Source organism: Topomyia yanbarensis, chromosome 3, assembly GCF_030247195.1.
Source record: "Topomyia yanbarensis strain Yona2022 chromosome 3, ASM3024719v1, whole genome shotgun sequence".
Taxonomy (NCBI): Eukaryota; Metazoa; Arthropoda; class Insecta; order Diptera; family Culicidae; genus Topomyia; species Topomyia yanbarensis.
In genome coordinates, this window is record NC_080672.1 from 188,792,952 (window position 1) to 188,815,343 (window position 22,392).

The 22,392-nt window shown below is 43.2% G+C and overlaps 1 protein-coding gene across 3 annotated transcripts in view; it reads left to right on the forward strand.

Annotated features, from left to right (window-relative positions):
• The window catches only part of LOC131691081 (uncharacterized), a 251,201-nt gene extending 229,820 nt beyond the window's left edge, over window positions 1–21,381 (forward strand). For 2 of the 3 annotated variants that reach the window (XM_058977271.1, XM_058977270.1), the window contains exon 5: window positions 19,107–21,378. In XM_058977271.1, the coding sequence (XP_058833254.1) occupies window positions 19,107–21,267 (2,161 nt within the window). In that variant the 3' untranslated portion in view covers window positions 21,268–21,378. Of the gene's footprint in view, window positions 1–19,106 lie in introns of all 3 variants that reach the window. The other variant, XM_058977269.1, reaches the window with a different exon arrangement.
• The last annotated feature ends 1,011 nt before the right edge of the window (window positions 21,382–22,392 follow it).

Consider the following 22,392-nt stretch of genomic DNA (forward strand, 5'->3'; position numbering starts at 1 on the left):
GGTATCTTCAACGAAAATCTTGCTGCCTCATTCAAACTCAATGATCCTGCTTCAATTTACGTCGCAGAATTAGCTGCCATTCAGTATACTCTCGGGATCATTGACACCCTGCTCGCAGACCATTGCTTCATCGTTTCGGACAGTCTCAATTCCATCAAGGCTATCCGTGCGGCGAAGCCTGGAAAGCACTCACTGTATTTCCTGGGGAAAATAAGAGAATATCTGAGTGCTTCATCTGAAAAATCGTATCAGATTACCTTGGTTTGGGTCCCGTCGCATTGTTCTATTGCGGGCAATGAGAAGGCGGACTGTTTAGCCAAGGTGGACGCAGTAGAAGGCGACACTTACGAAAGACCGATTTGCTTCAATGAATTTTTCAGTATCTCTCGTTAGAGGACGCTCGAAAGTTGGCAAAGTTCATGGAGCAATGGGCATCTCGGACGGTGGCTACATTCTATTATCCCGAAGGTATCAACGAATGCTTGGTTTAAGGGCTTGGATGTGAACCGGGACTTTATTCGTACAATGTCAAGGCTCATGTCCAACCATTACTCGTTTAATGCGCATCTCCGTCGTATGGGGCTTGCTGACAGTAATCATTGTGTTTGTCAGAACGGCTATCACGACATCGAGCATGTTGTTTGGCTGTGCGCAGAGTACCGTGTTGCCAGGTCCCAACTAATAGATTCCCTTCGGGCTCGAGGTACATCACCCTATGTGCCAGTCCGGGACGTCCTGGCAAGCCGTGACCACCCCTACATTTTTCATATCTACATCTTTTAAAACTATGGATGTACAAGTTTAATACATTTTCACCTCTCATTCACAGTAGAACCTCGTCAACCTCTTCCTGTATCTACAATATGGCATTGCTTCACGAGTCTACGATGCATACCTTTCTTGATAACCGTCCATCCAGAACATCATGACACATGTCACAAGAACATCACGACAGCATCGGAGTGCCAATAATCATCCGAAATATCGACCCTCCCCTCGCCCCTGCGATTACAGGATGGAAACCGCTACAATAAAGTGTGCATGTCCCCTACAATCATCAACCAGCCAACGAGAATGTCAATTTTACAATATGTATCCCACTTCCTACCTTTTTCCTTCACGAGCAAGCCTCCGCTAAATACGGCTTTCTCTTCCCCCACTAACACGTGCGATGTACCTTAAAAAATGAATTATCGGCCTCGTTAAGCTACCGTATTTAGGCCTAAATAACCTTAGCTATATAATAAAAATAAATAAAACGTTCAAACCGTGCAAACAAATGCGTTAGCTCCAGACAAGCATGAAATTGATACACGCTAATAATCCACTACATACTATAGTTTCAGTATTCATGGTTAGGGGGACACAAAAGCCGGAAAACTGGCAGCTCTTATTCCAGGAAGAAAATACTGGCATTCCATGAAAATGTTCAAGCTCTAGCTTAATAGTTTCATTGTTGATGTCGTCAGCAGGAACTTTACATGCACGAATCCGATGATATGATGTGGTTTCATACTTGTATGCATATGTCTTGGTGTCACAGATTTTGCCTATCTCATATAGAACGGTTATGCAATCACCTAATCCCGGCCCGGAGGGCCGAGTGTCATATCCCATTCGACTCAGTTCGTCGAGATCGGAAAGTCTGTATGTGTGTGTCTGTGTGTGTGTGTATGTATGTGCGTATGTGTCAAATAATGTCACTCATTTTTCTCAGAGATGGCTGGACCGATTTGCCCAAACTTAGTCTCAAATGAAAGGTGCAACCTTCCCATCGGCTGCTATTGAATTTTGGATCGATCGAAATTCTGGTTCCAGAATAACGGGTTTAAGAGTGCGGCCACACAGAAATTTCTCATATAAACTATAAGAAAAATTCAAAATAGAATTTTTATTTCTGATGCTAAATGTCTTCAAGGTGCATGAAACGTCAAGATTTGATGCAAACTCGAAAAAAAAATTGACGACGATTCACTTTTTTGGATTTTGGCACATTTATGACTTTCTCATATAGAAAGGTTATGCAATCACTCTGAAAAACGTCAACCTAATCCGGGCCGGAGGGCCGAGTGTCATATCCCATTCGTCTCAGTTCGTCGAGATCGGAAAAAGTCTGTATGTGTGTGTGTCTGTGTTTGTTTTTTTACAATGGAGAGGACCTTTACGTCCTAGCCCAGAACACGTGCTATTGGCAGGGTCCAAGCTACCGCACAGGGTGCACTGGGGGCGTGTCGGGCTCGAATAGTGACGCTGCCATTAATACCGACTAAACTCCTTTGGGCTTCGCCATCGTTCCTCCCAGGAACTACCTCTCGGTATTACTTCTGGGGGGATGGCTGTACTTAATGTACTCATTCACTCTCACTCACTCGTTCATACGTCCTGTATGAGACTTACTTGGGTGCTCTCTCTATCGCACCTTGATTCACTCTCAAACACTCCCACATGAGGCTGACTTGGGTGCTCACCCTATCACCTGATTCACTCTCGATCGTGCCACTCTATTGTACCTCTGTCACTCCCCCTGGCATCCCATGTGGGACATTTTTCTTAGGCCCCACTTCTGACATACCATGCGAGGCTGACTTGTGTGCTCACCTTTTTCATTCCTTGCTAGGCTTACTTTTGTGCTAGCCTCTACCATACCATGTGAGGCTGACTTTTGTGCTCACCCTTAACATGCCGTGTGAGACTGACTTGGATGCTCACCCTTTCACTCCTCTGCCACGCCATGAGGCATCGATAGCTAAGTCCCAACATACTACGCTACGACCCTCCCGTCTTGGCATGAGGCAGTCCACTTATACGCCTATACACTCACTCTTCTGTCTTGCTTCGGGGTGGCTGGGTTTACCCCTTACGCGGTTGCCAGTTCCGGTGCGCCAAACCTGCCTCGGCATGAACAGTCCATTCACTCCCTTTTTTGCGCTTGGCCTTTATCGCTCCAGCTAACCAATCACTAGTTAGCCGTGCCCGTCGTCTGTTGCTCGGTTCGCCAGATTACCTGTAGCATACAGGCAATCTGGATGGTGCGGTAGGCAGATATCACTCTGAGGCACATCACGCGGTAGGTGCTGTCCAGTTTCTGTAGGTAACTGGTTACCCTTAGTGCTCTTGACCATGTCCGGCCGTCGTACCTGAGGATAGATACGGCAACGCCTGCCAGTAACCTACTGGCGCACACTATAAGGCTCTCGCCTCGGGAAAATGCTTGTCCCAGATGGGGATTCGCTAAAACTCCGACTCCTGGTATGGGAGTCTTGGACCGGGCACTCAAGGCCTCTTTTATTCACCGAGTCCCAGGGCGTTGTGGCTATGGGGGAGATTTCGGACGTGTGGTAACCTACACTTAATCAATAAATACCTTCTACGTTTTATTGTGTCAATACGACGGTGGATACACGGTGGGATGGCGGGGTAGTGAAGATCTGCGGCGGCGGTGGTGGTGGTGATGATGATGGCAGCTGATCTGGACGGCGGATCTGGATCCTGACGATTACGGTCTCTCGGCTCTCGATGGAGGGAAGGTTTGCGGCGGGGCGAAAATCCCTTCGATCACGGGTACGGTTTGTGGACGGCACGTGGTACGTCGGAACTTACGGCTCAATCCGGAGGGTATTAACACCCGTTGATATTGTTGCGTTTTCAGGCTTAAATTTGGGTTCACCCAAACACAACTGGCGATAATTCAGGGACCGGCCTCGTGCGGGTTAAGGTTTACCGAGGCTCGTCCTTAGGGAAGCCATTCGGCTCACTATTTTCGCGAATGCAAAAAAAACTCGTGCGTCTCGTTTAGCGGTCGTGACTTTTCTGCCTCATATATCGTGATTTTTCTCCCATCTCCAATCGACTCCAACCAATTTCTCCCCAAACCAAATTCTCTCCAAACCAAATTCTCTCCGTTCTTCCGTTTTGGATCAGTTCAGTGGATTGCTTTCCAATCCCCACCGACAGCAGTGCCACCAACGCAGTTTAATTTGCCACCCCCAGCAGTGCCACCAATGCAGTTTAATTAACCACCCACTCGTGTTTGAAATGACCGTTGACGAAAGCTTAGCTATACAGAATATTCCCTAAAATCCAACACGTACTAAATTGTTACCAAATGACGGTAACATTCCCCCTCTAGTCAGGCAAAAAAAAATAAATTTACTTACAATTGATTTTTTTTTTGAACTTTTTACTTACTATTGACGGTAGATAACTAAACAACAACAAAAAAACGAAAATAACATCACACTTGAAAATTTGGTGGCCACCGAAAACAAATCTTATCTTACAACACTAAATGAACGAGGCAATAGCTGCGCAAATTATTAGGCACATTACGAATACCTTTTTTTTAAATAAATGATCAAAATCCTTGACCAGTTGTGACGATCGAAACGATAGCAAAGCACACTGGGTTCATTCGATGGAACATCCCGGAAAGGTGAATGACCTCGCCTTCCATATCACACGTCATCTTCCAAATTATTACACGGCACAGGGGTACAAGACCTACACGCCACGGGTTATACTACGAAGATAATCGACAGATACGAACGATCGCACAAGACTAAATTAAAGTTGCATCGGTTATTTGTCGAACCTTGGGTAGGATCGCCATCGAGATCGATTGTTAGAGATAAATATCATTGTTTGAGTGAGATCTCCTGATTAATCGATACTTGGCCTATCGAGATCGTGCAAATATTATCGATTCATGCTATAAAAATTCCGATTTTTCGTGTGGTTGCTAGAGGGCAACACCAAACTTCACGAACAAGGTTGTGTAAGTTCATCAATTATCCGGGTTTCAGTTAACTTTTAGCTTCGAAACCCATCGGATCATAGTTAAGTAAATTCACTCTCATTTTGTCGATGCTTGTTTGGACGACCTTGAGAGGAAAATCATTTTCAATTACTCGGCCTTTAACTCGACTGTAGCGCTCAGAATGCGCCAACTATGCTGAGATGCCCCGCGGAAAGCATCAGAACGTACCGTTAGCGAAGTAGGCAAAATGGTGAGTTAAACAAAATAATAAAAACACATTCCTGCTGTATCCATTTTATTTCAACAGTTTCCTTTACAGATTGCGGCCATTTTACGCTGGCTTTATCAAGCTAGCCGGCCAGACGCCAATGTTGCGACCCATGGAATCAATTAGTTCATATGACGATGACCCATATTTTGCAACCACCGTACAAGGTACATATTGAGCTGCTAGCTTTGCATTATAAAACTCGCTCGCATTCGAATTCTTAGTGTTCCTTTTGTATACTGTATCTCCTATTTCAAAGGGTTTAGCGGGTTTACGCGTTCTAAGGTTGTATATATTGGTGGATGTGGCATGAGCTTTCACGAGATGTTTCTGTACGATTGAGTACAGTTGTGGTGAATCCTCGCGAATCCGGGCAAGCCGTGCTTCGATTGTAATTTCTGTCTCATCCCTAAATTTCGAATGATCTGCTCCTTTGAGAACGACTTCTTCAAATTTCGCGATTCGAAACGGACTGTATCCAGTGGAGGAGTGAATAGTGGAATTTATAACTACTTCTATTTCCGACAATCGCGAATCCCACTCGCGTTGATTTTCTCTCGCATATGAACGTATCGCGGTATTAATGGCACGATTGACGCGTTCTACCGGGTTCGCTTGGGAATGATACCGCGACGTAAGCCAGTGCTTTATTTCAAAGCGATCTAAAAGTTGTTTAAATTCTCGAGACGTAGAAGTGCTTGCGTTATCAGACAGTAGAATCGCGGGTACCGAATTGCGAAAAAACCAGCGGTCAGTTAACTCGGTACAGAGGGTTTTGACTGAGATCTGGGGAAAAGCATGCAGTTGCACCCACTTGCTGAAAAGGTCCATGGTCACAAGTATATATTGTTTACCGGATTTTGATCGAGGGAGGGGTCCTATGTAATCTAGCGCGATTATCTGCCAGGGTCGGGAGGGGGCGCGTATGTCTCCCATAGGAGGGATGGTGGACGCATTTGGGGCCTTGATTTCCTTGCAGTGCGCACATTTTCGAATGTGGTTTCTAACATCCCTAACCATATTTGGCCAGTAGTACTGTTGGCGGATTCGAGCTAAAGCCTTATCAGTTCCAATGTGCATACAATCGTCATGATTACCTTTCATGATGTCCTCTCTACTCTCTGGGCTGGGGACTATTTTCCAGTCGAATCGATGATCCGCTAAATCATCATTGAACACATATTTCATTATCACGTCCCCTTCCATCCGGAAGTCTGGGTAATCATCTGGTACTTCCAGGATAGATTGTCTCAAATTGTTGTACCAAGTCGAGTCAGAGCGAGTGGAAATTGTCATAATGCTTCGCGAGAGCGCGTCGGGTACAACATTTTCCCTCCCTCGACGGTGAGTAATTGTCATGTCGTACTGTTGGAGGGACAAACTCCACCGGCTAAGACGAGAGGAAGTTCTCCACTTCGATCTCATAATAAAGGTCAACGCCGAAGAGTCTGTGACTAAAACAAAATGGCTGCCCTCCACGTAGCCGCGGAAATGTTCTATTGAAAGAAGAGCTGCCAAGCCTTCTTTCTCGGTGGCGTGGTATGACCGTTCCGGGGTTGTCAGTTTTCGGGAGAAATATTCCACGACTCGCTCTAAGCCGTCAATTTTCTGGGTGAGAACCCCGGCAATGGCGTAATCACTGGCATCTGTGTGGATAGCAAACTCGTGGTCGAAATCCGGACTGGACAAAATTGGAGCTGTAATTAATTTTTCTTTCACTGCCTGGAATGCTTCCTCCGCCTGAGGAGTCCATTTCAGAAATTTTGACTTCGTTTTAAGAAGTTCTGAAAGGGCTGCGGTAGTCTCACTGAAATCGGCTACGAAACGCCGATAATAGTTAAACATTCCGATAAAACGGCGGAGTTTTGTGATTGAAGTGGGGCGCTCATATTCCACAATTGGTTTTATTTTCTCAGGGTTAATTCGTAATCCTTGCGATGACAGAATGTAACCTAGAAAAGGAATTTCGTTCCGGCAGAAATGAGACTTCTCTAGCTTAATTGACAAGTTCGCTTTTCGTAGTCGTGTGGCCACTTCGTTCAAAAGCCGTACGTGCTCTTCAAATGTCTCCGTTACTATGACGATGTCGTCCAAGTAAACGAAGACATTCGGTTCCAGCACCCCATGCCCCAGAACTCGATTCATTAACCTCGCTAAGGTTGCTGGACTGTTAATTAAACCGAAGGGCAATCGGGTGAACTGGAACATCCCCTTCCCTTGAACGCTGAACGAGCAGAACTTGCGTGACTCCTTAGCAAGCGGAATTTGCAAAAATGCCTCCGAGAGGTCTATTGTCGACAAATATTTCGCCCGTGGGAGTCGGCCTAGAATCCGTCCCGGATGGGGAAGAGGGTAAGCATCACGTACGGTTCTTTCATTCAGCTTGCGGGCGTCCAGACAAAGTCGGATCGCTCCCGAGGATTTTCGAATGGGAACGATATTCAACGACCAATCTGAATTTGATTCCTCTATTATTCCCCGTTCGAGTAATCGGTCCAGCTCGGCAAATAAACCTTCTTGAATCTTAGGGGATATGGGGTAGGGGTACAGTCGTATCGGTTTGGCGGATTTCACTTCATCTTTCATGATGATTTTATGTTCACACCATTTCGTCGTATCTAGGCGATCAGCCTCGGCGATTTTGAAGTTTAGTTTAGTGGTATCTAAAATTTGTTGTTGCTTTTTAGATAGAAATGGTTCTGGAGTTGGTCTTGGAAGGTCCAATTTTGACTGCGTCTCCTGAATAGCGGCAATTGACGGGTATATACCGAAGGCTCTCCAGAAATCCATTCCGCATATACATTCCTTGGTGAGATTAGGGGCCACCAAAGTGGGAATAACTCTCGTTTTGCCTCGGAACGTAAAGGGAATCATGATTTCTCCAAGCACATCCAATGGTGATCCGTCGGCGGTTTGTAATTCCACTGGTTCAGACAGATTTCGTAGTCGGACCCCGTGCAGTTGACGGTATACTTGTGAGTTAATGAAAGATAGGTTGCTTCCACAATCTAGAAGTGCTTTAATTCGAATATCGAATATTTGGACCACTGCATGAGGTCGATTGTCTAAGAAATTAGAAAACGTTATTTTATTAATTTGACTCGATGGTTTGTGCTCTTCCTCATTATCTGACCTTGGCTCATAAAACCGCCAAATCTCAGACATCCATGAAGAATAATCATTTTTTTCTTGCGCTGTAGGAAGAACCGGCGACTTTAGGTCTTCCTGATGGAGTTTTTTAAACAGTAGGGGCAGTTTTCTGCCGTAAAACCCTTAAGTGCACATCTGGCGCAAAATACTCTACGGGGAATTGGACAATCTTTAAGCTTATGAAGCTCTCCGCAATTAAAACATTCTCCATTGGTTGGAGGTACGTAATTCGCAATTAGCTTCATAAGCGGACTTGGTTTACTAGGTCCTGCTTCCTGGCCTTCGTCAGGATAGGTTTTTTCGTTTTTATTAAACGACGAGGGTTTATTGTCATTTTTCGGGTTGTGTTTGCGGTCCCCCCCGTTCGAGTAGTTTCCCTCGCTCTTGTTACCCTTGTAACGCAATGAGTTGTGTTCTCCTTGACGATTCTTGTTGTAAAATGTCCTTGGGGGGTTGATGACGTCAGTATTTGAATAAATGGCGCATGTTTCCTTCTTATTGGACCCGAAAACTTTTGCAAAGGCAGAGTAATCGGTCGCATCTAAATCTTTGCCTATAGCCATCAATTCTCTGAGCGTCCTAACGTTACGTCCAATGAGTGCTTTTTTCCCATCGTAACGAAGGTTCATTTTCAATACCTCCACTTTTTCTACGTCGGCTAATCCATGGTTCATGGCTAAGAAAAGCTTCTCCATTTGCAAGTAATACTGCTGGAAAGATTCGCCCTTTTGTTGCCGTGTCTGATAGATTTTTGTCCGAAGGACTGAGTCGAGATCTGGATGCCTAAACTCATTTTTAAGTTCTTGGACTAGGTGTGCCCATCCCAACAGCGAGTTTCGATTGCGCTGAGCTGTGTACCAACATAACGCAGCTCCATCGAACAGATGTACCGCGGAATCAAACAGATCGGCTTCATTTACGTGTTCAGAAATGGCTAGTTGCTGAACGTGGTTCAAAAACTCGTTCAAGCTCAAACCCTGGTCGTTTCCGGAGTATTTTTTTATTTTCCATTGAGACACTGGAATGACTTTCCGTGGGATAACTTCGGGGGGAAATCGCGGCCTGGGTGGGTGGTTAGAATATGTAACGGGTATTTCCCGCTCGAGATGATTTGCATCGTGAAATGGACTGAATTGAATTTCGTCGATTCTGCGGTTAAAAGTTTGGTTTTGTTCATCGTTCCCGAAAAATGGGTTATGCTGTCTAACTGGGTTAGATTGAGCGGTGGTGGAGACGGGTGTTGGAAATGGTATTCCCCTGGTTATGGCTTTGGTGGTTATTGTAGATGAGCGGGATACTTTTCTGAAATCTGGGTTATTGAGATAGGAGAGCTGCGGATTAATTTCTGGTAGATAATCATCTGGTGACAGGAAGGGGTTAGTTTCATTTAGATTCGCCGCTGGTCGGCTCGGCTGCGATACTTGCGGTTGGTTCAAGTGCTCTTTCAAATTGGTGACTTGGGTTGTCAATGATTTTATCAGAGTACCAATACTAACCATAGCTTTATTGAAGTCGTCCTGGGAAACGAAGAGTGTTTCTGTCGGAGTCCTAGGTATGGTTCCCGTGGAGGTTACAGTAGTAGTGGTGTATGAAGGACCGGCCTCGCTGATTCCCCCCGCTGCTTCGTCCAACAATTCGCTGTTTACGACCTCTTGTTCCCTGATCTCTGAAGAAGAGTTGTCTTCCTCCCAAAAATGTTCGGACAAGAGATCGAGAACTTTATTGAATTCCTGGCTAACTTTTAATCGCAGCTCTTCATGACAATGATTTTCGATTACCGCCAATCGGTGACCCAAATGTAACAGTCTGGCTTTACAAAATTCTGTATCATTTTTCGGCGTAGTTGTTAGAATGCGAGTGAGTTCGTTGTACCGTTGCTGGCACATACTTAGATCCAATGCTGGATCTTGGTGATAGTGAATAATGGATTCATGGCCTTCACGTTCATTTTTCAGAATTCCATTCAACCTACGCCGGCGTTTACAACGGGACTCGTCATCACCGATGCGAACATTTCGGAGCAGCAGCTCATAATCAAGTTCACCTGCGGTTAGGTGGTCAACCCGCAGGTTATGGTATAATATCCCGAAATCCGGACCAGAAACGGACCGACGTGTAGGCATGATTTACGCGCCGTGCAATAAAGTCGACGAATAAATGCGAAATGGTTGGAGATTTGTTTATCAATCAAAAGAAATCAACTAGGTTTCACACATCACTTCCCCTAGAACGCTTTGTAGATGTCTCCGATTGTCATTAACCAGTCAAGGATAAATTTAGTGCGAGCATTCGACCTGACCCTAATGACCGTACAATCACTGCCACGTGGTTTAACCATCGCGAATCAAATAATTGCAAAGGTTTCCAATTTTTCAAGTGTGATGCGACCAGAGTGGAATTGATAGACTAATACTCGAAATCTCCCCCACAACTAATGAAGAAACAATATTCTGCGAATATTTTTTCTCTCCTAGGAACCATAATTTTACGTTGGGCGCCAGATATAAGGCTCTCGCCTCGGGAAAATGCTTGTCCCAGATGGGGATTCGCTAAAACTCCGACTCCTGGTATGGGAGTCTTGGACCGGGCACTCAAGGCCTCTTTTATTCACCGAGTCCCAGGGCGTTGTGGCTATGGGGGAGATTTCGGACGTGTGGTAACCTACACTTAATCAATAAATACCTTCTACGTTTTATTGTGTCAATACGACGGTGGATACACGGTGGGATGGCGGGGTAGTGAAGATCTGCGGCGGCGGTGGTGGTGGTGATGATGATGGCAGCTGATCTGGACGGCGGATCTGGATCCTGACGATTACGGTCTCTCGGCTCTCGATGGAGGGAAGGTTTGCGGCGGGGCGAAAATCCCTTCGATCACGGGTACGGTTTGTGGACGGCACGTGGTACGTCGGAACTTACGGCTCAATCTGGAGGGTATTAACACCCGTTGATATTGTTGCGTTTTCAGGCTTAAATTTGGGTTCACCCAAACACAACTGGCGATAATTCAGGGACCGGCCTCGTGCGGGTTAAGGTTTAACGAGGCTCGTCCTTAGGGAAGCCATTCGGCTCACTATTTTCGCGAATGCAAAAAAAACTCGTGCGTCTCGTTTAGCGGTCGTGACTTTTCTGCCTCATATATCGTGATTTTTCTCCCATCTCCAATCGACTCCAACCAATTTCTCCCCAAACCAAATTCTCTCCAAACCAAATTCTCTCCGTTCTTCCGTTTTGGATCAGTTCAGTGGATTGCTTTCCAATCCCCACCGACAGCACTGCCACCAACGCAGTTTAATTTGCCACCCCCAGCAGTGCCACCAATGCAGTTTAATTAACCACCCACTCGTGTTTGAAATGACCGTTGACGAAAGCTTAGCTATACAGAATATTCCCTAAAATCCAACACGTACTAAATTGTTACCAAATGACGGTAACAACACCTTTGAGCTTTTGGTCATCATTCTCGATAGAGCCGCAAAAACCAGTCGACGCTCTCTTGCATGTATAGTCGACATGGCTTCCGAAGGTCAGCTTATCGTCCATAATGACTCCGAGAGACTTCAGACTTCGCTGTGAAGTGATCGCGACTTCTCCCACATGGATAACTGCATGTTGTGCCGAGTTGCGGTTGTTGACGATAACTACCTCCGTCTTATGATGAGCGAACTCCAGGCCTCTCGCGCTCATCCATTCCTCCACCGTGTTGATCGCGTGTTCTGCGGTTAGTTCTACCTCAGGGATTGACTCCCCGTAGACCTCCAAGGTTACATCGTCAGCAAAGCCGACGATCTTGACCCCAGGAGGGAACTTCAGTCTCAGTACCCCGTCGTACATGAGGTTCCATAACAAAGGGCCTAGGATCGAGCCCTGCGGGACTCCGGCGGTAATCGGAACTCTTTTCTGACCGGCATCGGTCTCATATAGCAGAACGCGGTTCTGGAAGTAACTTTCCAGGATCCGGTACAGACCCACCGGTAGGCTAAGCCGGTGTAACGAGAGCGCGATGGCATCCCTGCTTGCGCTGTTGAATGCGTTCTTCACGTCAAGTGTCACTAACGCACAGCCTGAGGTAGGCTACTTGGGTGCCAGAGGGTCCATCTCTAAATCGCACAGAGGCCCGCTCGATTGTGACGTCGCATTGATCCTTAACGGCTGCGACGACATCTTCTGCGGTCGTGAACTCGTCCAGATGCTTGCACTGGAGAGTCATTTCCGCCCCTAGCGACCTGACCTGGGCGCCTTCACCAAGGACCTCTTGGGCCAAGGCCTTGTACACCGCACTAGATTGTGCGCCTCGCTTCAGCACCAGAAGCATTTCTCCCGTGTTGGTGCGTCTCACGCTACGCACATCTTGCCCAAGGGCCGAAAGGCTTTCGGCCGCCTTCATCGACTTTAGGACGTCGGCGTATTTGTCCTTGTCGGTTTTTAACCACAAGGCCTCGCCTCTGTCCTTGGCCTTCTTCGCGGACCGCGGTACCTCCGGTGTCGGTACCAACTTCTTCTTGGTGACCAGCGTCCAGGAGTTTGAGCCCCCCTGCCCCGGTCGCGCCGGGTAGCTGGTACCATCGCTCTGCCCAGCGAGGTCACTCTCGCCCTCGCTTACCTCGGCCAAACGGCGTTTGGCCTTAACGGTTGCACGCCGTGTGGTGTCGGTTTTTGAACCCTCGCCTGGCGACTTCCTAGGGCGCTTCGCGTACGACGCCGTCTTACGATTGTCCTTGCCTTTTCCCTTCGAGGGGAACTCGGCTGCCGCTTCGAGCGACATGGCTGCTCCATAGAAGGTGAAGGCCACTGTCTGAGTGCCTGTATTGACCTTCTCTCTTCCCTCCCTCTTGGAAGCCACTGTCTGGGTTTCTCTGTCGGACTTCTCCCGACATTCCACCCTCTTGGCATAAGCCTGCTGTTTCTGTCTTGCGACGCGAACAGTTTTCCGGAGCTCCAGGAGACTCTGCTTAAACTCCTTGCTTATGTTTTGCTTTGCGCTAGTGAACTCGATTATTGAATCGAGCTGCTCCACCACTTTGCGCATCGCGGATAGTGGCCCGTCCAGTGCGTTAGTAGGGCTATTTTCTACCACTACTGGGGGATCACTGGTGCTATCAGATGCAGCACTCGTCGCTCCACTACTCTCCCCACGGGGGGAGACCTCGCCAAACCACCTCTACCAAAGCAGTTTGTTTGTTTTTGTTTTTATTTGTCTCCATGTTTGAACTCACGAGTAGCGCGAGAATAAATGTCCGCCACGCCAGAGCTCCGCATTAACGTGGTAAGGGACGCTTACTGTGAGGGTTGCCCAGGTACCCCACAGGCTCCGTTAACGATCGAGCATCTTTTTCACCCCCTCGATCACTCATCCCTCGGCACGGGTCGCTTCACGCCTTGGAATCGGGGTTATGACCTATCTTGCTTTACGTGGTGACCGCGGCCCAGATCATCACAACCATCCTCCTTTGCCAGGGCTTTGAACCTGTAGCTCTGGTTCTCAATAGTTCCATGTACGTATAATATTACAGACATGCTACTATTGAGATCCGTCATTCGCTAGCGGAGTTGTGTGTATGTGTGTGTGTGTATGTATGTGCGTATGTGTCCAATAATGTCACTCATTTTTCTCAGAGATGGCTGGACCGATTTGCCCAAACTTAGTCTCAAATGAAAGGTGCAACCTTCCCATCGGCTGCTATTGAATTTTGGATCGATCGGAATTCTGGTTCCGGAATTACGGGTTTAAGAGTGCGGCCACACAGAAATTTCTCATGTAAACTATAGGAAAAATTATAAATAGAATTTTTATTTTTGATGCTAAATGTCTTCAAGGTGCATGAAACGTCGAGATTTGATGCAAACTCGAAAAAAAAATTTGACGACGATTCACTTTTTTGGATATTGGCACATTTTTGCCTTTCTCATATAGAAAGGTTATGCAATCACTCTGAAAAACGTCAACCTAATCCCGGCCCGGAGGGCCGAGTGTCATATCCTATTCGACTCAGTTCGTCGAGATCGGAAAAAGTCTGTATGTGTGTGTATGTATGTGCGTATGTGTCAAATAATGTCACTCATTTTTCTCAGAGATGGCTGGACCGATTTGCCCAAACTTAGTCTCAAATGAAAGGTGCAACGTTCCCATCGGCTGCTATTGAATTTTGGATCGATCGGAATTTTGGTTCCGGAATTACGGGTTTAAGAGTGGGGCCACACAGAAATTTCTCATATAAACTATAGGAAAAATTATAAATAGAATTTTTATTTTTGATGCTAAATGTCTTCAAGGTGCATGAAACGTCGAGATTTGATGCAAACTCGGAAAAAAATGACGACGATTCACTTTTTTGGATTTTGGCACATTTTTCTCATATAGAAAGGTTATGCAATCACTCTGAAAACGTCAACCTAATCCCGGCCTTTTTTTTTGACTCGCATAAGGTTTCTGGATTTAAACAGAGTTGATGGTTTACGGAGAGGGGTTACACCCCCCCCCCCTCTACTGTTCACTCCCCTCCCTTAAAAATCTTCTTAAATCACCCCTCAGACCACCACCCCCATCCAGCCCTCATACCCCTTCCCTTCAACCCCATCATCTTTAAACCACCACTATATCACAAAGCATACTAATTTAAGCTGGGGAGTCGTTCGTTCATGGGACTTTCGCCCTCCTCACATACCCACCTCCGTATGACAAAATGAGTTAGCAAGCAGATAACATTGATCTAATGCTGGTTAGGCTAATGAAGTACGATATTTTTTTGTTTCAAGTGTTTCACCGTCGACAGGTAGCTCATCAAGTTCGTGGCTGGCAAGCCATTGTGTATAAGTGCAAAGTGTACTAAGAATGTAATGGGCATTTCCACAATTATGTTGAACATAAAAAGCCTCCGTGCCATAGTATAGAGAAATGAGAAAGGCACAATTGCACCGTTAGGTGGATTAAAACAGGTTTTTTTTTTGTTTATTTTCGTTTCTCTACGCTCGATAACACAAGGAAGAAGTAAAATAGTTATCACCATAATAATAATACCTTTTCCATAAACATCCGAAAATAAAATGTTATGTGACGTCTTGCTCGATTGGCTCAGACATTTGACATGTTCAATTGGCTCCGCACAGTGTCTCCGGCTAGCTATGAATATAGTAACTATACTACATACCATCCAGTGGGGTTCAGCCGGGGATGGGCTGGGGTTCTGGCTGGTTCCGGTCCGTGTTCCGGCTCCGGTGACACAACCGATTCTAACTAGAATCGGTTGTGTCACTGGAGCCAGAGTGCGGGCTGGAGCCGGCCGGAATTCCGGTTCATGAGCTTAACTGGGTAGTAGCTCCAATGCCGAGGGGCGATAGGGAGGGAATTAATGTCTCATCCAGGGGGCGCCCAGAAACCTTAAACATCTTAAATCGCGCGCTTGTCGGATTTTTTTTTTCTTTTATTCTGCGGAACTCCTGTACTTACTAACTAATCTTCCTCCCGTGATACTTGTGGAGTGCGCAGTAGTATATACGGCCTCTAGCAAAAGCAAGTATCCGACTAACATTCCTTCCTTTTCCTTCCGCGATCTACGTTCGGGTCTGGCCGGCGCCGGTATTGATCAATAAACACTAGGATTGCCAGGAGTTGCACAGCTTATCAGCTTTTTGATCCGATTTTATCAGCTTTATATGAAAATTGATAGTTGGTAGTTTTATGGGCTCTAGCAGACGAACCAAGTTGAATTCAAGTAAATCCTTTTTTAGGCATATATTTCTTATCTTAGAGATCCGAAAAATGCAAAAATAAAAATATTAATTTTTTGTTAAATTTCGCACTGTCAGACCCCCTTAAGGGGATTTTAAAGTAAATAATCAGAAAAAGTTGCAAGGCCATATCTAAGGAAGGAAGAAGAATATTTTAAGAGCTTCGGTTTATTAAAAAAACAGAAAAATATATGTCCAGATTTTATCAATGTCCCTGTTTTATCAGTCTAAAATTCGCCAAGAGGCTGATAAAAACAGGACTTTACTGTATCTATTTATTCCCTGTGCAACTTCAGCTAATCCAGATCGATAACGGAGTAGCAGCCAGGGTGGTCGCACAAGCTAAATCTCAAGCTCCTGATCCAAATGATCTATAAACAAAATGAAACAATCTCACCGGAAAATCCATGTTACATTTGGAGCAATATTTTGTAGTCGATAGTCTGTCTTCTGTACACTCGCTCTTAGGTCAATGTTCCTCTTCATTGATCCATGCCGTCAGCAGCGACCTGGGTGCCATGCTTCAGCTCAAAAATTGATCCATCCTCTGTCATCAAGTGTATTAGATAACGACAACACAAGTTGACACTGATCACTACTAGTGCACTAGCGACACTTCGTAGAAATTATAAAAAGGACAAATAGCAATCAACGAACATTAATTTGCAGAAATATTATTGAGAAATTGACGTGAGCGAAAAAAAAATTCGCGTCCGACGCGTATGGTTACTACGATCGCACTCTCATAGAAATTGGGTTAAAGCGAATTGATCATAAATATTCTACATTATACACGCAGAAGAATCAGGCCTTTTTGAATCAACAAAACGTTTTGTTGAATCTAAAACGTGGCGAATGACTGTTTCAAACTGAAATGGGCGTTTTTCAAAAGCATGTATTTGGTTTAGTTCAGCAAGTACTTCCGTTTACATTTTAAATAGAAACATTGTTGAATCAAAATAAAATTTGTTAGATCTAAATGATCCCTTTGTTAAAAACCAACAGAATCTTTGTTTAATTTCAATTAAATTTGAGTTGTTCTCTCCTTTGGTTGATACAAAAGATTTGTTTTTGTTCCTTCAAACTTGTTTGTTCGGTTAAACTTAACATGATTTTGTTGTTTCAAACGAAATATTTCTTGAAACTACTGAAAAGCCAACAAATGAATTAGTTGGTAATTTCAACCAACAGTATTGATTGAATTAAACCTAAATCTTGTTTGTCACTATATCAAACGGGAAAATTGTTATTTAAAACCAAAATTTGTTTATTTTTACTAAAATTTGTTTATTTTTACTAATTTTTTTTCTGCGTGTAATATATCATTTCAATAACATTCTATAATTTTGCTATGCAAAAACATCCACAAGCGACTCGGTGACGAAGCTTTTTGTGGAACATCTCTGGAAAAACACAATTTGCGGTGTTAAGTGCCATTCAATTTCACAGCAAGACTTATGTCGAACCATTTTAACGCAAACGCACACCACTCGCGCATAGGGTTTGCCGAGAGCGCCCTATGTCATTAAGGTAAGGGCTACCAAGATATCGAGCATATTGTATGGTCGTGCTCAGAACCTAACTCTCTCGTCGCACAGTCAGAGCACAACTGAATAACATCCTCCAAAATCGGGGAAAACCACTCAATATGCCGATCCGGGACGCCCTGGCAAGTCATGATCCTGAAGTTCTTTTCCCAATATATCTTTTCCTTAAGTCCATCCAAGTCAATGTTTAACCCTACTTCAATATTTAACGTTTCTTTACGAACTAATACACTCAGAAGATATCTGCACCAGTTCCACTCTACCCAATTCTCGTTATGGACTTATATCTGAAACTTTTGTTGCTAATATATTGTTTGTAACGATAATTGGGGTTTTCTCGTTACAGATGAATCATCTGTGGCGGTACTCGATGGCAGCTTGCAGCAAAAATCTCGTATGGTTACCCAAATAGCGGACACAACACACGGATCCTCCCACGAGCAAAGAAAATTCACGAACTGTCAGCGATGGATAACTACAATCACACGACGAACGGAAGCACCGCATGGAACCACGATTTATCCACCCATACTGACTTCGGTACTACCATGTCCAATTTAAATATTCTTTTGTAACTGTACTTAACACATCGGCTCATTATCGGCCGCTTTCAGAGTGGCAGCGAGAAGCTGAGCTGGGGCTGAAACTGACATCAAGATGCGAGAAACCTGCTTGTTGCAAAGCAAATGGATGATGTCAGAGCGAAAGCCTCCATTTGATACGCTGCAAGCAGGTTTCTCGCATCTCGCATTCTAATGTCAGTGCAAGCCCCAGCTCAGCTTATCGCGGCTACTCTGTAAGCACCCTAAGGCTTCTGAGCCCACCAAATAAAGCTCGAGGAAGAAAAAAAACTGCTATTCAAAAACTACTTGGCCGAATTATTTCAAATTTGCATACAAATTCTATGAAAAAATACCTAAACCCTACGTTTAGTTTTCGGGATAATTGTTCAATAAAGGGGGTTTTTACTCATAAAATGTGGAATTTTTCATCTTTTCTTATTTTTGTTGCTACTCGTCAACGAGTAGCTTGTCGATATTTTTGCATAGTAAAAATTACAGAATGTTATTGGAATGATACATTACAGTGTACACAAGTTTTGATCAATTCGCATCACCCAATGTTCTAAAAAAATTCACAGTGTTCAGCGTTATATATATATATACATATATATATATATATATATATATATATATATATATATATATATATATATATATATATATATATATATATATATATATATATATATATATATATATATATATATATATATATATATATATATATATATATATATATATATATATATATATATATATATATATATATATATATATATATATATATATATATATATATATATATATATATATATATATATATATATATATATATATATATATATATATATATATATATATATATATATATATATATATATATATATATATATATATATATATATATATATATATATATATATATATATATATATATATATATATATATATATATATATATATATATATATATATATATATATATATATATATATATATATATATATATATATATATATATATATATATATATATATATAGGTTCTTCGTGTAAATTTTTTATCTAACACTTCTTGTTTGATTATTTTTCTGCAGCGTCGCTACATCTACGCAGAGGCAGTATCCAATCGGGTTAACAGAGTCAGAAGCATCTCAAACTATTACTGCAAATACAACGAACCTTATAAACATCAACATAAATAATGGTGGTAACCTCACAGCGACAGCTACCGGCGAAAATCACATTGCATCGACACTGCCAAGTGATGCTCAAAATGATACTTCTGTTAGTAACGCAAGCGATATAATCGGAAATCGTGAGTCATGTTTGTCATATGCCGCTAATTACTATACCATTCCCGTAAGTGCATCCGAGATATGTACGAGTCAGAATTGTGACATGAGTTTAGGTAATAACTGCAATTTATCAATACCCAATACATCAAACGTAAAGGAAGTTCAGACAAATCAAAACAACATGCTGAGCTCTACGACATCAATATCGCACTACAAACCTATTGAACGGTTTACAGACAGATTTAATAGTTCTTGTACAATCCTGCCACCACCCCTATTCGACAATACTTCGAATTATCAAAATATCACCAACGAGGATATAGCACCCGTTACTAAGTTCCGCGCAACTGGAAAGCGGTATCATAGAACGATCCCAAAACACGTTATCGTGGATCCAATTGTTAATTCGTCAAAAATAAACCGAAACAGCATCGTAACCATCTCAACAGATACTCCAAGTAGTATAGTGTGCCAGAGTGAAGCATTAAACAAAAATGACCCTATAGAATCCAGGTACAATGGTCATAAGCAAATATGTCAATGTCCAGTACAGCATACTCCAATATCTTATCTGCCCTCTCATGTAGGAATCAATCAAGTTAGTAATGAATCAGTCGTAGGGCAATGCGACAATGGAAGATCACAAACTATGAAAAAAAGAATTCCTTGTGAAGTGTTCAGACATACGCATACACCACAGCAAGTCACTTCTACACAATTGAAATCAATACATACTACCAGTGTTCATTGCAAAGCCACGTTGAGAAAAAAACACGAAAACCATGATGGTGGTGATAAGAATTTGTATTCCAATACCAAATATGTTAAAATGCAATACACCACTAACAAACTTCGAGACGAACAGTTACGCGTTGACAACCAAACTGTATTGAAAAAACAGAACTCTTTGCCTAGAAAAACTTCGTTTTCGAGTGAACATTCTATGACGTTGAATTCGACCTTGAAAAATTATCCAGAGCATAATGAACAAGAGTGTTTAGCGAAGAAACGCGATGCTGATGTTAACGATTCAACTATTGCATGGAAGAGCTCTTTCTGCGATCAAGAAAAGCATAGAAAAGCTCCAAATTCATTAGAGGAATGCACTGAGCAAAATCCAGTACTTCCGCCAAAGATGCATAAACACAACAACGGGCGATTATCAGGAGCACATCGAAAGTCATTTTACAGTAATTCCAAAACACATGCTATCTCTAAACTTTCCAGTGATCATGCAAAGTTCTCCATTCCAACAACCAATACGGCAGGCCTGCTCAACAATATTAACAAAATACAGAAAAGTAGTTATTCTAACTCTTTACCAAGAAATATAATCACATCCAGTCATGAATATGCCCAAGCATTTCAGAGCACACAGTCGTCCGAAGGACCAGATAGTAATATTGCGAGTATAAATTTTAATACGTTGCCAAAGAAAACCAATAAGCTCTGCGCTCGTAGTTCTAATTTATTAACGGAAGTGGTAAATAAGGTACCATCAGTAATTAATATCCCGTCACCGTTACAACCACCACCGTTACTGATTGCCGGTCGATGTTCCGCAAATCAGCCTGCTTCTATAATTACCAACAAAAGAATTCATCAGAATCTTGAAAAAGCAAGCCAAGAATACTCCCACAAACCAACACGAGCAAATATATTGGATTACGGGACCAAAGGCGAAAAACCGTTACCAGTATTGACAACTTCAACAAACTGTATCAATCCAAGAGAACATTTTCTTCCAAATGATAATAGTCTCGATGATGATTACCTTAGTGAGTGTGAAAATTGTAAATCCGCGCACGGTTCGCGCTATTATTTAGAGGCAGAAATCGATGATGTCCCACAAGAAACCATGACGTTGCAACGAAAAATGCCAGAAAACGAAGAAGAGCAACAAAACTACTATCGTGTATCTTCAACGTTGCCGACCAATACTAGCAGAAAGACACCGTAAGTAGATTATATAGCACGCTATCTCACCATAATACAACGTAGCATTCGAGGGTAGTTAATTCGAAGGTTCTATTTATTGCTGTTTCTCCCAAGGGAGCAAACTAGATCAAACCTAAATTTTTGTATGCGGCTGGGTTCTCAAAAACGATTGTTTTATGCCTTTACATTCCTGTCTTTTGAGCAAATTTATTTCTTTTGTATTTTTATTGATATATCAATAAAATATTAGTAAAAATGTTTGCTTACTCATATTCTAGCATTCCAGATATGCTGTGAAGATTTCCTTGGCAAAATAGAACTGAATTTTTAATCTTGTTCTACGATACGACAGACAAAAATACACCAAAAAAGCTTGTCCTAGCCAAACTCGACATAGATCTTTCATTAAGGCTTAAATCGCAAATGTAAACAAACTACGTGTGGGTTGCTGTTTACGGAACACCCGGTTCTTTCACGCATTACAGGCAACCCTCCAGTGTATCTGACATACAAACGCATCAGAGAAAATACAGGACGACAACTTTGCCGCGAGAGCTCGTAGTCGGCACACGTGTTTATTTTCTCCATTGGATAAATACAATTAATCTAAATACAAAAACCGCGAGTTTCGTTTCCTTTCGTCTTCGTTCGCCACATTGGTGGCCCGCGACGTGAATTCTTACCGGTTCGTTTAAGTGCGCGTTAAATTTCGAAACAATTCACTAGTTTCTTGCACAATCACTCCTAACCTCAAAAGGGATGTTGAACGACGAAGTGCAACCAGCCGCTGTTTGTGTGAAATTGCCAGACTTCTGCAAAACTGATCCTGAATTGTGGTTTGCGCAGGCTGAGGCGCAAATTGTATTAGCAAATGTGGTAAAAGACGATACAAAGTTCTACCACATTGTAGCCAAAGTGGATCAATCTGTATTACTGACTTGGTATTGAATCCACCTCAGCAACAAAAATATCAGGCTCTAAAAGAGCGATTCATAGCTCGCTTCGCACTAACCTCCGAAACACGATTGGAACGATTGCTTAATGCATCAGATCTCGGCGATATGCGTCCGTCCGACGCATTTACTTGCAAAAATGCAGGAAATATCAGCTGGCCTTAATGTCAACGAGAATTTGCTAAAGATGTTGT